Raw genomic sequence first — 17,626 nt, 5'->3', positions numbered from 1 at the left:
AGTAAGCGAGCTTCCTGACGGACACGTTTGCCCACACAGAAGCTGACACTACAGTCATTCAGTCATGCAGGATACTGTGCAGTAGACCTATGAAATTGTATTTTATGTTTGAATATCCAGCCAGCGCTGGAGAGAGTGGAAGAGTCCTGTTGTTGTGTAGGACGAATGGTGCTTTATTCTTGGCTGGAGTGGTAGCTGGGATCAAGCCTGTGTGCATACCTGTGTTTGCTTGTATAAACATTGAGGGCCTGGTTCTGTGCGAGCCCTTGTGGTTTTATGGTGCTTCTGTCTGTCTGATTCATAATGAGCCTGAGTCACAAGGGCACCATGCCTGTGTGGAGTTCAGCGAGGGCAATGCCTCTGGAGATGATGTCATATCTGGAGGAATATTTTGCATGGCTGGGCGCTGGAAGCGGCCTCCGTCCTCCTCTCGACTCCGTCCTCCTCCTCCTCCGTCCTCCTCTCGACTCCGTCCTCCTCCTCCTCCGTCCTCCTCTCGACTCCGTCCTCCTCCATCCTCCTCTCGACTCCGTCCTCCTCCTCCTCCGTCCTCCTCCTCCTCCATCCTCCTCTCGACTTGTCAGTAATGGAAAAGTGTTCTTCCTAGCCTGGATGCCTTTGTTTGTTATGTCTTGTTTTATTTAAAGCTGCGGTGGCAAACGTTTTTTTTTAGCCTAATAGCTGTCGGTTGATTTATGCCAGACCTGTTCTGTTGTGAATATCTTGTCATTTGTCCTTGCCAGATCAGAGAGAAGGAGAGAGGGAAAGAGAGAGGGAAAGAGAGAGGGCAAGGGAGAGGGCAAGGGAGAGGGAAAGAGAGAGGGAAAGAGAGAGGGAAAGAGAGATGGAAAGAGAGAGAGGGAGAGAGAGGGAGAGAGAGGGAGAGAGAAGAAGAAAGAAAAAAACTCATGTTGACTCAGAGCAGTGTCATCCTCTCAAAGTGACTAAAGAAAGACATGCAGCATATTTGCTCCCATCTGTCTTTCAAATGAGACTGTCGTGAAGTGCGTGCTCAGTCAAGAATGGGCATGGCTCCTGTCTGGGCTCCTTCCATCTTAACTCATTACACCATGGCTTGATGGCATGAGTAATTGAGGAGCCAGTGCTGAATGTAGCGTGTTCAGGGTTAATCATCCAACACGGTAGGCACAGCATGTTGGGTGCGTGGGCGGTGCCCTTTAAAGAGTGATGTCATACAGGAAGTGGACATAGTGAAATGGGATTGTGTTTGCTGAGCACTATTCGTCCTCATCCCATTTTTTTTTGAATTTTTTTTTTTTTGTGCTGACTGTTTGAACTGGAGGTGATGTTTGTTGTCATACCAGAACAGAAGCAGGACGTGGTGGTAGTTGTTGTGGTCGGGACACAGGTCATCAAACACTGAACAACCTTTTGACATTACTTCTGTACGTGACTAGGTAGTTCTGTTTTTCAGAAATGTATTTATATTTATTTATTTATTTATTTATTTATTTATTTTAGCCACAATGGCCTGCAGGCTGCTCTCCCTAGCACATTGCCTGTATAAGCTCAAGGAAAAACAGGTTATATATTATTGGTTTGTTTTTATATCTCTCAGAAGGAAACTGTCAATCTGTCAATCTTGTGTCAAACAGTACAGTAATGTGCTGGCATGGATTAGTGACACGCTCTTCAGAGTTTATTTAAAAAAAAAAAAAAAAAAAAAAGAAGATAAAAGAAAAACAAATCCTTAAGTGTTGTGACAGGCGTCCATAACATACACCCCCACGATGACTGAAAAACATAAACTATGAACAAAGAATGTTAATTGGGTTGCGTTTGCCCCCCCCCCCCCCCCTTTCTAAATAGGCCATACAGGGCCTCTGGGGTGGAAGAGAGGAAGCTTGTCTTTGAACTGAAAGAGGTGCCATTGTTACCAGGAAAACTCTTTGTTTTCAACATCAGCATTTGTCTCTGGGGGGGGGGGGGGCGGGGTGGCTTATGGTGGGAAACCGTTCTAATTCTCAACACAAACCGCTTGACAAGTAGCAAAAGAATGAAGGCATTGTTTTATCCCCCCTTTCTGTAAATGTTGGATTAAACTTGTCAGTGGTTCCTCATCAGCCTTCGTGTTTCCTGAACTGCTCGATCGCAGGATAGTGATTGAGTTTCTGGCTCATTCTCTGAGTTCGGTTAGTGAAGGCTTATGGCTTGTGCTTCAGGCCTGTGTCATTACTGATGGCACTGACTTCTCAAGGGTCTGCTCTGTACAGGTCCTACATATAGCAATGTGTAAGGCATAATACATATAGGTTTAATTACATATAGCAATGTGTGAGGCACAATACATATAGGTTTAATTACATATAGCAATGTGTAAGGCATAATACAGTACTATAGGTTTTGCGAGAAATGACTGCTATAAGATACTATTAAGGCTACATATTCGCTTGCCTTGTGTCTGAGAGAAAAATGCCTGTGGTATTGCTAGTGTATACTCGTCTCTCTCTCCTCTCAGTCCCACTGCAGAACATCTTTTTTTAATAAAGCAAAGCAGTATATTGTGCATCTGAGATCAAATTCAAATCCTATGGCCTACCAACAGTCTAAATAAACTCAGAGCAGCAGACGACAGTCCTTTGAGCATTCTAATTTCTTAGATCTGTGTTAAATCACATTCAAATCGCCATGTTGTAATTATCATTCTCTATTCTGTTATCAGGGGCGCTTTGTTGAGTTTTGCTCTTGTATGCTAATATATGAACATGATGGGAACAGCAAACGGTTTCCTTCCCCCTTTGGGATGTAAATTAATTAAGTCATGCCTGATGTTTGCTGTAGTAAAAACCAAGGCTGTTTCTGAAGGTAAACATGCTTTTCCCCATAATCTTCCATCTTTTCTCAAAGGCACTTGTAGACGCACAGTTCCGTTAAGGAGTTAGGGTTCTGTATGGCTGGAGTTAGGGTTCTGTATGGATGGAGTTAGGGTTCTGTATGGATGGAGTTAGGGTTCCGTATGGATGGAGTTAGGGTTCCGTATGGATGGAGTTAGGGTTCCGTATGGATGGAGTTAGGGTTCTGTATGGATGGAGTTAGGGTTCCGTATGGATGGAGTTAGGGTTCTGTATGGATGGAGTTAGGGTTCTGTATGGATGGAGTTAGGGTTCCGTATGGATTGAGTTAGGGTTCTGTATGGATGGAGTTAGGGTTCTGTATGGATGGAGTTAGGGTTCTGTATGGATGGAGTTAGGGTTCCGTATGGATGGAGTTAGGGTTCCGTATGGATTGAGTTAGGGTTCTGTATGGATGGAGTTAAGGTTCTGTATGGATGGAGGACCCAACGGTTCACCCAGATTGGGTCGTTTGTCGTTTTATGGCACATTGATAGGCTCTTTTATGAGCATCATGGGTCAGACTATAAAGCGATAGACACCCAGAGGAAAAGCACAGGCAGTGGCTGCACACAGACGTTGGGCCTGGCCTGTTTCCCCCCCCCCAGTCTGGCTCATGTCCAGGTTAAACTGTAACATTGCCTTGTTAATTATCCATGGGTGGAGGAGTTGCATCCAGCGCCGGGTGTAATTTTCATTCAGCCATCAGACACAGCCTGTAAACATGTCTGCTGCTCAGACTCTCGCCAAGCTCCTGACACAAAACACAGCTCGCTGTTTGCCCTTTCCTTGTTTTCTTTAAAAAATGACATTTTGTCACGTTGATAATATTTCTGCATCTTCACAAAACCATGTTTGATCTTGTTTTAAGAAAAAATCTTTTAATCTTTCAAGAGGGTATAGTGTCATGCAGCCAGCCAATAGGCTATTGCACTACATGACTGTAAAGTAAGGAAAGATGCATATTCTAGGCCTGCATATTCAAACAGAACAGACTGACAGTGGTGTGGCTAATGTCAAGATGTGGGTAGGTTTTTTAAAGAGGAAAGCCAATCTGTTGACTGTAATAATAATAATAATAATAATAATAATAATAATAATAATAATAATAATAACTGTAGGCTCCCACAGTAATTCAGTATCAGAATTTAAACGAGGTGTCTGCAGACATGTTAGGCAAGAAGGCTAGTTGATAAATGTATCATGTGAATTATTGGTATGCTACAGTAGTCTCAAGAAGCTGGACCAATGAGCTTGGCTTCTGTGAATTACAAGGTTGAAAATGCTGAAATTATGTTTTTGCAACATATTAAATTATGGGATGGGCTGTGGACCAACAACCCTTGAAATCTCTTATTAGTCAGTGATGGGTCTGTGCTGGCTGTGCTGTCAGTGATGGTCTGTGCTGTCTGTGCTGTCAGTGATGGTCTGTGCTGGCTGTGATGGTCTGTGCTGGCTGTGATGGTCTGTGCTGGCTGTCAGTGATGGTCTGTGCTGTGAGTGATGGTCTGTGCTGTCAGTGATGGTCTGTGCTGTCAGTGAATGGTCTGTGCTGTCAGTGATGGGTCTGTGCTGTCAGTGACGGGTCTGTGCTGGCTGTCAGTGATGGTCTGTGCTGTGCTGTCAGTGCTGTCAGTGATGGTCTGTGCTGTCAGTGATGGTCTGTGCTGGCTGTCAGTGATGGTCTGTGCTGTCTGTCAGTGATGGTCTGTGCTGTCTGTGCTGTCAGTGATGGTCTGTGCTGTGAGTGATGGTCTGTGCTGTCAGTGATGGTCTGTGCTGTCTGTGCTGTCAGTGATGGTATGTGCTGTCAGTGCTGGCTGTCAGTGATGGTCTGTGCTGTCAGTGATGGTCTGTGCTGTCTGTCAGTGATGGTCTGTGCTAGCTGTCAGTGATGGTCTGTGCTGTCAGTGATGGGTCTGTGCTGGCTGTCTGTGATGGTCTGTGCTGTCAGTGATGGTCTGTGCTGTCTGTCTGTGATGGTCTGTGCTGTCTGTCAGTGATGGTCTGTGCTGTCTGTCTGTGATGGTCTGTGCTGTCTGTCAGTGATGGTCTGTGCTGTCTGTGCTGTCAGTGATGGTCTGTGCTGTGAGTGATGGTATGTGCTGTCAGTGATGGTCTGTGATGGTCTGTGCTGTCAGTGAATGGTCTGTGCTGTCAGTGATGGTCTGTGCTGTCTGTGCTGTCAGTGATGGTATGTGCTGTCAGTGCTGGCTGTCAGTGATGGTCTGTGCTGTCAGTGATGGTCTGTGCTGTCTGTCAGTGATGGTCTGTGCTAGCTGTCAGTGATGGTCTGTGCTGTCAGTGATGGGTCTGTGCTGGCTGTCTGTGATGGTCTGTGCTGTCAGTGATGGTCTGTGCTGTCTGTCTGTGATGGTCTGTGCTGTCTGTCAGTGATGGTCTGTGCTGTCTGTCTGTGATGGTCTGTGCTGTCTGTCAGTGATGGTCTGTGCTGTCTGTCAGTGATGGTCTGTGCTGGCTGTCTGTGATGGTCTGTGCTGTCAGTGATGGTCTGTGCTGGCTGTCAGTGATGGTCTGTGCTGTCAGTGATGGTCTGTGCTGGCTGTGATGGCTGTCTGTGATGGTCTGTGCTGTCAGTGATGGTCTGTGCTGTCAGTGATGGTCTGTGCTGTCAGTGATGGTCTGTGCTGTCTGTGCTGTCAGTGATGGGTCTGTGCTGTCAGTGCTGTCTGTGATGGTCTGTGATGGTATGTGCTGTGAGTGATGGTCTGTGCTGTCAGTGCTGGCTGTCAGTGATGGTCTGTGCTGTCAGTGATGGTCTGTGCTGTCTGTGCTGTCTGTGCTGGTCTGTGATGGTATGTGCTGTGAGTGATGGTCTGTGCTGTCAGTGCTGGCTGTCAGTGATGGTCTGTGCTGTCAGTGATGGTCTGTGCTGTCTGTGCTGGTCTGTGCTGGCTGTCAGTGATGGTCTGTGCTGTCTGTGATGGTCTGTGCTGTCAGTGATGGTCTGTGATGGTCTGTGCTGTCAGTGATGGTCTGTGATGGTCTGTGCTGTCAGTGATGGTCTGTGCTGTCAGTGATGGTCTGTGCTGGTCTGTGCTGGTCTGTGCTGTCTGTGCTGGTCTGTGCTGGCTGTCAGTGATGGTCTGTGCTGTCAGTGATGGTCTGTGCTGTCAGTGATGGGTCTGTGCTGTCTGTGCTGGTCTGTGCTGGCTGTCAGTGATGGTCTGTGCTGGCTGTCTGTGCTGTCAGTGATGAGTCTGTGCTGTCAGTGATGGTCTGTGCTGTCAGTGATGAGTCTGTGCTCTCTGTCTGTGCTGGTCTGTGCTGGCTGTCAGTGATGGTCTGTGCTGGCTGTCAGTGGGCTTCTGACTCTCTCTATCAGTGTACACATGGTTAACAGCAGAGGCAGATGTTTAGACATTCGCATTAGGCCAGGTATTGTGAGTTTGTCAGTTACCAAATGTAATGTCTTTATCTATCATCTTTGGTATGTAATAATACTAGGGAAGGTCATCTCTGTTATATCAAGTGTAAAATGATCCCCTTGGATCAGTACAAACCAGGGTCTGATCATAACAAAGTTAAACTTTGTCTTTTGTCAGAAAAAAACCCCCCACTTGTGTCAAATATCCACAGGCACACATCTGTGCATGTTGTTTACTGCTCAGAAGAAGCAAGAGGTAAAAATGTAGCCTATTTAAGTTGGAATACATATTTAGGCGTATTAAGTATTCATTTATTATCTTTTCTTTACATACCGTGGGCTTAATAACGTGCGCTGTACAACAATTGCAGAATATTTCCATGAATTTCACGAGTCATTAAACCTCGTCGCATCAGTGCAGGCTTTAATTTCCATGCAGCATACTGTCGCAGCAGGACATAAACGGATTTTGCGTGCGACTATTTTCTCCAAACCGACCGCCCTTTAGGCATCGCGGCATCCCAGCAAATACCAGAGAGAAGCCTGCTTGCATTTCATGTTTACCACTGGTAGTTTAAAAGTCACACTCCTGCAATTGGAGTTGTTTCTCTGCTGTATAAAAGTGCTGCGTGTGTCAACTTAGCACTGCGGGTTTGCCTGGCGTGTCTCTGTTTAGGAGAATTGTCATTGTTCCGAACAGGTAATGGCGCCACCCTTCCCCCCGCCCAGTTCTTTACCCTGCTAGCGATGTATTATGAAGAGTTCATTGCACACAGTAATTGGTGAGCAGATAATGTAGTCAGCCCTCCGAAACGCCCCGGCCGCCGAAGCTAACGTTAATCACAGTGTTTAGACAGAACTGCGGAAAACTTCTGTTATTGCCTAGTGCCAGTGGTGGATACATTTGTAGCAAGAGTGGATGAGAGAAGGTAAGTTGCTTTGTTTATGGGTAGCACGATTGAAAGACGAGACCGGACGGTGATACGTGTAAGCAAATCCGTGTGTTTTATAAATGCTCGGTTTGTTTTGTTTTGTTTTATTTTTTACAATGGGCAAGTAACTCCTCTCATTTGAAAGAAGTAATATGCGTCATTTGAAACAATGAATTAATGATGACATTTTCAAGTCATTCAATTGGGATTTACGCGAAGAAGCAGTCTGCCAGCGTAAGTCGAGTTAAAGCTAACTTTTGGAATACTAGTTTTAACACACACAATGGCTTCTCTTAAACGAAATACACAACTTACTTTTTCCATTCATCTGATATTTATTTGTCTGAAGTAACTTCAACAAGACAAAAACACCCCAACACAAGTTAACGGACCTGTAGCTTCACCGCTAGCTAGTTATATAGCAACAGGCAACTTGGAAATACCGTTACACAGTTGCTTGCGGTTGTGTCCATATCGTCTTGGGATAGGGAAAAGGGTGGTAGAATTAAACATTTATTTTGTTTTTATGAAAGCGATTAGTGTTTTGTGTGTAATACAGAGTGTAAAACTCTTGAGGTAGCCTATTCATCTGCCCATCACGGAGCTTCTAATTCTTACACCAACTAGCACTCAGATTTGAAACTACACGAAGCTGTTGCACTTTTAAAGTAATATCTGTGCACCTGCTAACTTCTGGGATTTGTGTGAGTGCCTTCATCTCAGTACATGCGTAGATTTTCAGAGACAGACTTTTGCATCAATTGCACACTTTTGCATTACTCGGTACGCGCAGATATCTGGTCATCGTAATTTTTTTTTCGTTCAAAATCAACAGTGCGCTTTCCTTATGTAAACCATCGAATGCAAACCCACCCAGAAAGATGGCTCATCCTAACCGGTGACTTGGAAAACAGCAGTTGCTTGCGCAGTACATCTGCCTCGTTGACGTGGATCAAGAGTAACCTCAAGATAGAATTATTTCAGCACAGCTTACAATAAATACAATGGCCATGACTAGCGAACAAACATATGTACTCTTCGTTTTGATTTGTTCGGTTGTTATAATTGCAGGGCATGTAATTAACCCTTTCGTATCACGTGTCAATGGTTCTCTCCTCCATATTCTGGATAATCAACCATGTCCTGCATGTTAGGCACTCTTCCATTTGGCAGCTCTGTTCAGTTTGCTTACACCGACTCCATGAGTCCATGAGAATTACACCGCCTTTTTGTGCTCCTTGTCATCCCATGTGGTTAGGAGAGAGTGCCCATCTTTTTGGCCTAGATTCAGGTGACCTCTCTGTCACACAGATGGTGAGAAGGAAAACAGCGGTGGTTGCCAAAGCAAAGTGATGCTGAGGGCTGGGTGCCCGCCGAACAAGATGCCCGCGCGGGCGTTGTGAGTCTGTGCCCAGGCTCAGGCTCATGACAGCTCATCCCCCCCCCCCCCCCCCCACCCCTTCTCCAAACTGCCCTGTGTGACCATGGCAATGCCTTGCCTGGATTCCTTCTCACTGCTTAATCTTTTCATTATGTGCAATTTCTCATGCATTGCCTTTCTCTCTTGCCCTCTCAGTTTTTGTCCTCTCTCTCTCTCTCTCTCTCTCTCTCTCTCTCTCTCGCACACGTGCACTTTCTCTCTCTGCTGTCCTTATCGCTCTGGAAATCATTTTATTTTTTATAGCCTGCCTCTTCTCATTTCTCTTGCTGTCTCCTTCCATTACTCCCCCACTGGCTCCGTCTGTCACATTACAAAATGAAGAGGTACATGTTTGCTGCCCTCAGTCATCTTTCACCTGCGACCTCTCCCTCCTCTCTCTCTCCCTTCTCTCTCCCTCTCTCTCTCTCTCTCTCTTTCTCTCTCTCCCTTTTCTCTCCCTCTCTCTCTCTCTCTCTCTCTCTCTCTCCCTTCTCTCTCTCCCTCTCTCTCCCTTCTCTCTCTCCCTTCTCTCTCTCTCTTTATCTCTCTCCCTTCTCTCTCTCCCTTCTCTCTCCCTCTCTCTCTCTCTCTCCCTTCTCTCTCTCCCTCTCTCTCCCTTCTCTCTCTCCCTTCTCTCTCTCCCTCCCTTCTCTCTCTCCCTTCTCTCTCTCTTTCTCTCTCTCCCTTCTCTCTCTCCCTTCTCTCTCCCTCTCTCTCTCTCTCCCTTCTCTCTCCCTCTCTCTCTCTCTCTCTTCTCTCTCTCTTCTCTCTCTCCCTCCTCTTCCTCTCTATCTATGTCTCTTTGCTCCGTCCTGGGCCTGTGTGGAGATCACGGATGCCCAGCTGTGTTGTCTGCACATCCTGGCTCAAACACCTCACTGCTTACACCCAAACGTTCTCAAATCAGACCCAACGGATGTCTCCCTCTGTGAGACCAGTTGTTTTTTCTGGACATAATGCTGAAGTCTCTGAACCGGAAACCTCGTTAAACAAACGGGTCGAGCAGCCGTTGCACGATGCCATTTCTGACATGGGTTTTCATTCCCTGAGTGGGCAGGATTTGTAATTTAATTTCCTTATATCTTGGTTACTATTAAGATGCAGATTGATTCTGAATGGAATATAGTCCACTGGGTGTTGGGACTATGAGTACCACATATATCCCTCTGTCCAAACTAAGTGTTTGCTTAAACCAGATTTACTCCCAGGTAGGTTGGTTGTTGATTACATAATATCAGTAATGCGACATTAAGACAATTAGAAGGACCGCATTAATCCGCTAACAGCTGAGATTTACTGGCATGCAATGGCATGACAGATGTTTTGCTGTTTTTTTTTTTTTCTTTCTCTCTTTCTTTTGTTGATCAGGGGCCAGGGTGGAAGAGGGGGGGGGCCAGGGTGGAGGAGGGAGGGCAAAACTTCTGAGATGGAACATTGGCTGGTGGTCAGAGGAATCTGCTCTTGTTTGATGTGGAATTATAGTTATGAGGTTATAACGTTTGATTTAACGCAAGTTGATGTTGCATATTTTATCTCATAAATCTCAACCCCCACGCTCTGTCCCATTTTCGGTGTTGGTTTTGAGGCGAAGACTGGCCGTGGAAGCGGAGTGCCAGACTAGGGGGTGTGAGCGTGAGCGTGACCGTGCGCGGCGCTGAGGCCGGGCCGACTTCATTAGCGGTGTGAATGCTGACTGCCGGCGTGAGAAAGTCTGACGGCGTTGTCAAATATGGTAGGAGGAGAGAACACGAGTCATCCTCTCTCTCACCCCCGAGAATGAGAACAGACAGTGGCCTAGATAGTCAGTCACCAGAAGTTTTCTAATGCTCACTGTAATTAAAACAACAACAACAACAACAACAACAACTGTGTATGCTTTTGGGGGGGGGGGGGTTGTTACCATTTTCTACGTTTAGTCTAATGCCTGCCTTGCTGCTCAGGGTTGCTTGGCATGCAAAGAGGTCACCCCACCCCACCCCACCCCGCACCAGCACCGGGGCCTGGCAACCAGACGCTGTGGTAGCTCGCCCCTGGAGGTGAGCCAGGCAGCGGAATTAGAGGTGATTAGAGGGGTGTTGAGGGCCGGGGGAGGCAGGGAGGGCCACTCTCCTCTCCGCTGCTCTCCTCTCCTCTCCTCTCCTCTCTCCTCTCCTCTCCTCTCCTCTCCTCTTCTCTCCACTCCTCTCCGCTGCTCTCCTCTCCGCTGCTCTCCTCTCCACTCCTCTCCTCTCCGCTGCTCTCCTCTCCTCTCCTCTCCTGTCCTCTCCGCTGCTCTCCTCTCCTCTCCTCTCCTCTCCGCTGCTCTCCTCTCCTCTCCTCTTCTCTCCTCTCCGCTGCTCTCCTCTCCTCTCCGCTGCTCTGTCCAGAGAGACCGCTGTGTTGCATAACTGCTCAAAGCTGGGCCCCGGACAAGCTGCCATTAAAGGTTTTTAGCCGTCTCCCTGCTCCCGATTGATAAGTTAATATGCAGCGATATGGAATTTGGGCTAGGAGGGGATTAGCGCTTTTCTGATGTCTGCTTTTATACGCGTTTCATTCAAATTTGATCACAGAATTCTGTCAGGGCACATTTGCTTAATCCAAACCATATTTGAAATGGTGTTATGCTGTTTAGGCTTTAGGCTATACTCAAGGGGCTCGCCATTGTTGTCATCCATGCACTTAAGCTATTCCCACAGGGAAGCAAAGCAACACTAATTTAATTCAGACTCATTTGTAAAAGCACATTTCCTTTTTGTAATGAGCCACCTGATTGACAGGACAGGCCGGATGGCTCAAAATAACCCAATGGCCTTCCAGTTTAGCGGTCGGATATTTTGACTCGCTATTTGTGCGCTCTCAGTACAAATTAATCTATATAAATAATCTGTTTATGTTTTGTCTAATCAGGCTCTCCGCCTGCATGGCCTACCCAACAAACTAAAAGGCCAAGTGTCATTCCATTACAAGCTAATCAGGGGGAGTGGAGGGTTTTGTTTATCCCCTCCAGTCGCTCACCGCACATGAGTTCACGGACTGACGCCACGTTGTCGACTGATCATTAAAAATGAATTGGTTTAAGGGTTGGGTGTTTTTTCATCCACAGAACAATTACCAGTTCTTTCATGAAAAATATATCTTGCCTTATTTTGTCAGCTAAATGAGTGCAGGCCTAAGACGGAGGTTGGGAACATTCCAGGGATGCCGCGCATCATTTGGTTTTTTAGCTGATGCCACTTGCCGCTCGCTGAGGAGGAGTGGTTGTGTGCTGGCTGGTCCTGATCTGAAGCAGATTGCCGCTGAGGAGTGGTTGTGTGCTGGCTGGTCCTGATATGAAGCAGATTGATGGGAATGTGCCTCTGTGCCCCCGGGGGGGTTGGAGGCCCCCGCGCCGCGTCGGCATCCGTCTGGGTGATTTGATGTGGCAAGCAGTCACAGAGCAGGAAGCGGCGTCTTTTAGCACGCCACCACGCCACCACACTCCGAAACCTCGCCACCACGGTGGTGGGGAAGGCTCTGGGATGCGAGTGGCCTCGTCCCCTCCGCTGTCTGGCGGTGGTCGGGCCGTCGGGATCTCACAGGCTGAAGCGAGCAGCGTTTGTGGAGGCAGTGTGTGGGACGCAGCCCAGAACATTCCCTGTTGGTTTTTTTTTTAATTGGACTCTTTCTGTCTTTAACCCCTGCCTCCCTGCCTTAGACTCCTTGAGTGTGTTGACATGTATCGTCATGCTAATGTGCTTTCTCGTGTACGTTTATTGTAATGTAACGTTGTGCGGAGGCCAACAGCGAATAAACCTTGTTGTTATTATTGTGAATGGACACTTGTTGACCAATCGCTTGTGGCTTCCAGTCAAAGCCATGTGATTGCCCTCGTTGTTTACTAGGCCTGAGGACCAATGGGAGCACACCGTTGTGTGAGGACTAGGCCTGAGGACCAATGGGAGCACACCGTTGTGTGAGGACTAATAAGGCCCTTCAGTAGACGAGCACCGGTTACGTTATACCCGCCCGCCCCCCCGCCCCCGCCAGACAGATCCTCTGAGCAATGGTCCAGACTAATCCCAGCGTCTGATCTGGCTAATCCCCCTGCATGACCTGCTCCTCACCTCCTCTCCCTCCACCATCATGGCCCTTCTATAGGATCTGACAGTTTGTGTGTGTGTGTGTGTGTGTGTGTGTGTGTGTGTGTGTGTGTGTGTTTGTGTGTGTGACTGCATCTCACCTTCTCCCGCCTTCCCTCAGCCCAAGGAGTTCTTCCCGCCTAAACCAGGGTCCCTAAACTCCCGACGGCGAGCTGCCTCAGCAAGCCACAGGGCTGGGAACAGATCTGTCTTGAGCACAAGCATATTTCCAGCCTGATCCAGGGCTGTCACGAGGGGTTTTTGTGGGCCGTGGGAAGCTGGGTGTGGACATGTGTTGATCTGCCTAGTGGTAAACAAATAAAACCTGCTGCTCTCCGTGTCAACCCTGGCCTCAAGTGCGCAGAATCGGCTGGCCGCTCGCTTTTTGCGCTTGTTTTGAGGTTCACGCCAAGCGCCGCATGGGACGCTGCCTGAGCGTCGTCCGCTGCCTGAGCGTCGTCCGCTGCCTAGCAACATGTTTGCTGCGCGTTATGGCTTTTAATTCATTCGTCATGACTGTTGTCTGAAGGTCGCTGCGTCTGTTGCGTTTGTGTGACTACTGCGCGGTTCTGAACTCGCTGGAGGAAGCAACATGTCCTGGCTGCTAGGAGGAGGCCTGATGTATGGGTCCTCGTCTGAGTTCTTCTAGAACCAGCGGCTGTGATGTGGTCTGGCGATGACATCAGAGGCTAGGGGTCAACTGTGAGTCGGTGCCGGGTGAAGACGGCTCCGGGGGGGGTCAGCTGACCCCACACACTCACACACTCACACACTCACACACTCTCACACACACTCACACACTCACTGCCTGTGTTTGTTTAGGACAGTTGGACTGAAGTCACATTCTCTCTCTCTCTCTTGCTCGCTTGCTTTGTTTGGGTTGGAAAGAAGAGGGCAAAGAATGTTGCCTTTGTTTCTTTTTTTTGTCCATTCTCTCTCTCTCTCCCTCTCTCTCTCTCCCCCTCCCTTTTTGTCTCTTCTTCCATCCGTCAGGGTCAGGGGTTTGCTCTCATTTGCCTTATTATTCTGTTAGCCGGTGCTAGTTTCACTCATAGTGTCTGTTAGCCTGTGCTAGCCTCACTCATAGTGTCTGTTAGCCTGTGCTAGTCTCACTCATAGTGTCTGTTAGCCTGTGTTAGCCTCACTCATAGTGTCTGTTAGCCTGTGCTAGCCTCACTCATAGTGTCTGTTAGCCTGTGCTAGCCTCACTCATAGTGTCTGTTAGCCTGTGCTAGCCTCACTCATAGTGCCTGTTAGCCTGTGCTAGTGCCTGTTAGCCTGTGCTAGTGTCACTCATAGTGCCTGTTAGCCTGTGCTAGTGCCTGTTAGCCTGTGCTAGTGTCTGTTAGCCTGTGCCAGTGTCTGTTAACCTGTGCTAGTGTCACTCATAGTGCCTGTTAGCCTGTGCTAGTGCCTGTTAGCCTGTGCTAGTGCCTGTTAGCCTGTGCTAGTGTCTGTTAGCCTGTGCCAGTGTCTGTTAGCCTGTGCTAGTGTCTGTTAGCCTGTGCTAGTGTCACTCATAGTGTCTGTTCCTGGAACAGTGCCCTGCCTGGAGCCAGCCTTCCTTAAAAGCACATCAGACAGTGATGCACACGGACAGATCTCAGATCTCTCTCTCTCTCTCTCACACAGTCACTCATGCACGCACGCACGCACGCACACACACACACACACACACACACACACACACACACACACACACCTCACTGCCATTAAACCCTGCTGGGCATGGACTGTGCAGGGATAATATGAAATGCATGATTTTGGAGTATCATCCAATGCATCAACACACTGCCACATCCACCTGCACTTGGCACCCACTTGCACAAAGATAATCACACTCTTTTCACCTAGTTCCTCTTATTCTCACTGACACACACGCACAAACACACACACTCACAAACACACACACACGCTCACGTGGCGTGTGTTACACACTGCTGTATTTAGCCCGTGTGGCTTGGCCGGGTCTTTAAGTGGCTCAGCCATCATGTCACTCACGGTGGGGGTGACATCACACCTCTCTTTCACTTAGAAAGCTTGGGGTGTGTGTGTGTGTGTGTGTGTGTCACAAGGACATGGAGGCACATGGATGGACGGCATGCTGTCATCTACTGGGGGGAGGAGGGGGGGGGGGCATGGGTAGGAGGGTGGATGGTGACCACTCGGCTCTCATTACTCTGCATATTAAACACATCGCACAAGGTTTCTATAGATAGAAGTTTATCTAATGCTGACGCCATAAATGTTTAACATCTCAGTCATTCTAGGTCCATGACTGAGCTTCTTGTCTTCCAAGGATGTCTGTTCTTCCAAGGATGTCTGTTCTTCCCAGGGTCGAGAGCACATTTCGACCCTGTCACCACTGAGCTCACCCAAACATGCTCTTGCACATATGCAGACTAAGTGGCACCTAATAATCTAAGTTACACACACACACAGAGACAAGCCATGTTCCTGCTTACATAAGCACATGATTCAAACAAGGTATATATTAATACAAGGCACTTGATTCATATATTCTGAAGTCATTAACAGTGTTTCGAAATGATCTCCATCACACACATACACACACACACACACACACACACACACACACGCCAATGCAACGCAACGCATGGCATGAGTGTCCGGGCTCAGGGGCATCGGGCAGGGAGGCTTTGAGCTCAGTGAGAGGGTCTACACTGCCAGCCACACACACAGGGCAGCGCTCACACACACACACACACACACAGGGCAGCGCACACACACACACACACACACACAAGGCAGCGCTCACACACACACACACACACACAGGGCAGCACTCACACACACACACACACAGGGCAGCGCACACACACACAGGGCAGCGTTCACACACACACACACACACAGGGCAGCGCTCACACACACACACACAGGGCAGCGCTCACACACACACACACACACAAACACACACAGGGCAGCGCTCACACACACACACACACAGGGCAGCGCTCACGCCCAGGTGGAGGGCAGTGGGGAGGGGAAGAGGAAGTTGTGTGTGTGGGAGCTGAGGGGGGAGGGGCTGGTTTCTGGGCCTTAAATGCTTTCAGTGCAAGAGGCGTGGGAGAGTGATAAAAACCTAACAACCCCCAGTTCAAGGTGTGTCTTTTATATATATGTGTGTGTGTGAGTGTGTATGAGAAAGAGTGTGTATGAGAGAGAGAGAGAAGGCAACAAAAATGAGACGCAGGCCGTAAAACTGTTCTCCTTCCTCTTGCCCACAGGTTTTGTGACGTGTGAAGATCCTCAGTCCCGTTCACAACATCGCCAACCTAGCAGCGGAGTGGGGAAAGAAGCCGAGGTCATCTTTCAACTCTGACCCCTGCAGGTTCCTGTCGGGATTCTGCCACTGTGTGTGTGCAGACTTGAGCTTGAGAGGCCCAGACGAGGAGTGGCACACACACACACACACACACACACACACACACACAGCTCTTTACGGGCTTGACGGACGGGAAGACTTGAGAGATTCCGTAGGGTGTGGGAGAAAAGACGAAGGGAAGGGAAGGGAAGGGAAGGGAACGCCAGAGCTGAGGTGTGAAAGATAGAGGACAAGTGGAGAATTCCACAAGGCTGAAGTCAGAACAGGCGTGTGGAACACAGAACAGGGGTTACCTCTCCAGAAGGCTACGCACGCACACACACACACACACACACACACACACACACACAAACGCCTCGGCACAGGACCGCTCCGGGGATTTTAGCCAGATGTCAAGATAAACGGACAAGAGTTCATCATCATCATCATCATCATCATCCAACAATTTCTCTGACTTCTCTTGGATTTGTATTTCTTGTCCATTTTTTTTTTTTTGCCCCTTCGTCTTTGGAAAACATGCCCTTGTGTTTGAGTTGTGGGGCCTTGTGGACGCTGTAACGCTGGTGTCGGTGGGAGTGGACGTGACTTTGAGTCGGCCGTGGTGGCGCTGGCCATGTCGTGGAAGAGGAACTACTTTGCGTCGGGCAGCAGCGGCCTTCAGGGCATGTTTACCCCGCGCACCATGACCTCCATCGCCCCCAGCAAAGGGCTCATCAACGAGCCCGGACAGAACAGCTGCTTTCTGAACAGCGCACTCCAGGTAGGACACACACACACACACACACACACAGACTACAAAAAATCATTGCCTACACATTGTATCACTAGTACAAATGCACAGTCACATGGAATAACACACACACACACACACACTGCTTCATCTGGAAAAAATGTTGAGGAGGAATCGTAAGAAATATGAGATGTATGTTCTACACACACACACACAAACACACACCCATACTTTCACACCCTTTTACATCTGGACACGTACTGTGCTTGTGACTTGTGGATTCCTTTCATGTGTATTGGACTTCCACCCAGAGAGGTTGGGGTTGGAGGGTGTGTTTGTCAATAGCAGGTATCTGGGGTGTGTCAGAGAGAGGGAGAGCTGTGTGTGTTTGTGTGTGTGTGTGTGTGTCAGAGACAGGGGGAGCTGGGTGTGAATCACCCCGGAGTGTGTGTGTGTCAGTCAGAGGGGGAGCTGGGTGTGAATCACCCTGGTGTGTGTGTGTCAGTGTCAGTCAGAGGGGGAGCTGGGTGTGAATCACCCCGGAGTGTGTGTGTGTGGGGAGGCTTGGCAGAATAATACTGCAGATTCGTGCAACGGGTGTGGATGACGCCTCCTCTCTGAATCTCCAGCTCACCCGCGAAGTCCCAGGGAGGGTCTGCTGTTCTCATTTAAGTTACTCTGTGTGTGTGTGTGTGTGCGTGAGTGTGTGTGTGTGTGTGTGTGTGTGTGTGTGCGTGCGTGCGTATATTAGGGCTGGGTGATATTGTTTGAAATCTCGATTTCCTGAGGCAAGATACAAGATAAGAATTTGATGTTTAATCTTTAAGTATCAGTATTTATTTGTAATATGAAAAA

The 17,626-nt window shown here is 48.4% G+C and overlaps 1 protein-coding gene across 1 annotated transcript in view; it reads left to right on the top strand.

Moving 5' to 3' along the window:
• The window catches only part of usp54a (ubiquitin specific peptidase 54a), a 79,500-nt gene that overhangs the window by 7,673 nt on the left and 54,201 nt on the right, over positions 1-17,626 (top strand). Inside the window, exon 2 of the mRNA XM_042709639.1 lies at positions 15,944-16,801. Coding sequence (XP_042565573.1) covers positions 16,655-16,801 — 147 coding nt within the window. The 5' untranslated portion in view covers positions 15,944-16,654. The remainder of the gene's footprint in view (positions 1-15,943; positions 16,802-17,626) is intronic.

The sequence above is a fragment of the Clupea harengus genome, chromosome 13, assembly GCF_900700415.2.
Source record: "Clupea harengus chromosome 13, Ch_v2.0.2, whole genome shotgun sequence".
Taxonomy (NCBI): Eukaryota; Metazoa; Chordata; class Actinopteri; order Clupeiformes; family Clupeidae; genus Clupea; species Clupea harengus.
The sequence above is the reverse complement of the archived record's forward strand: the minus strand, read 5'-3'. Positions and strand labels throughout refer to the sequence as shown.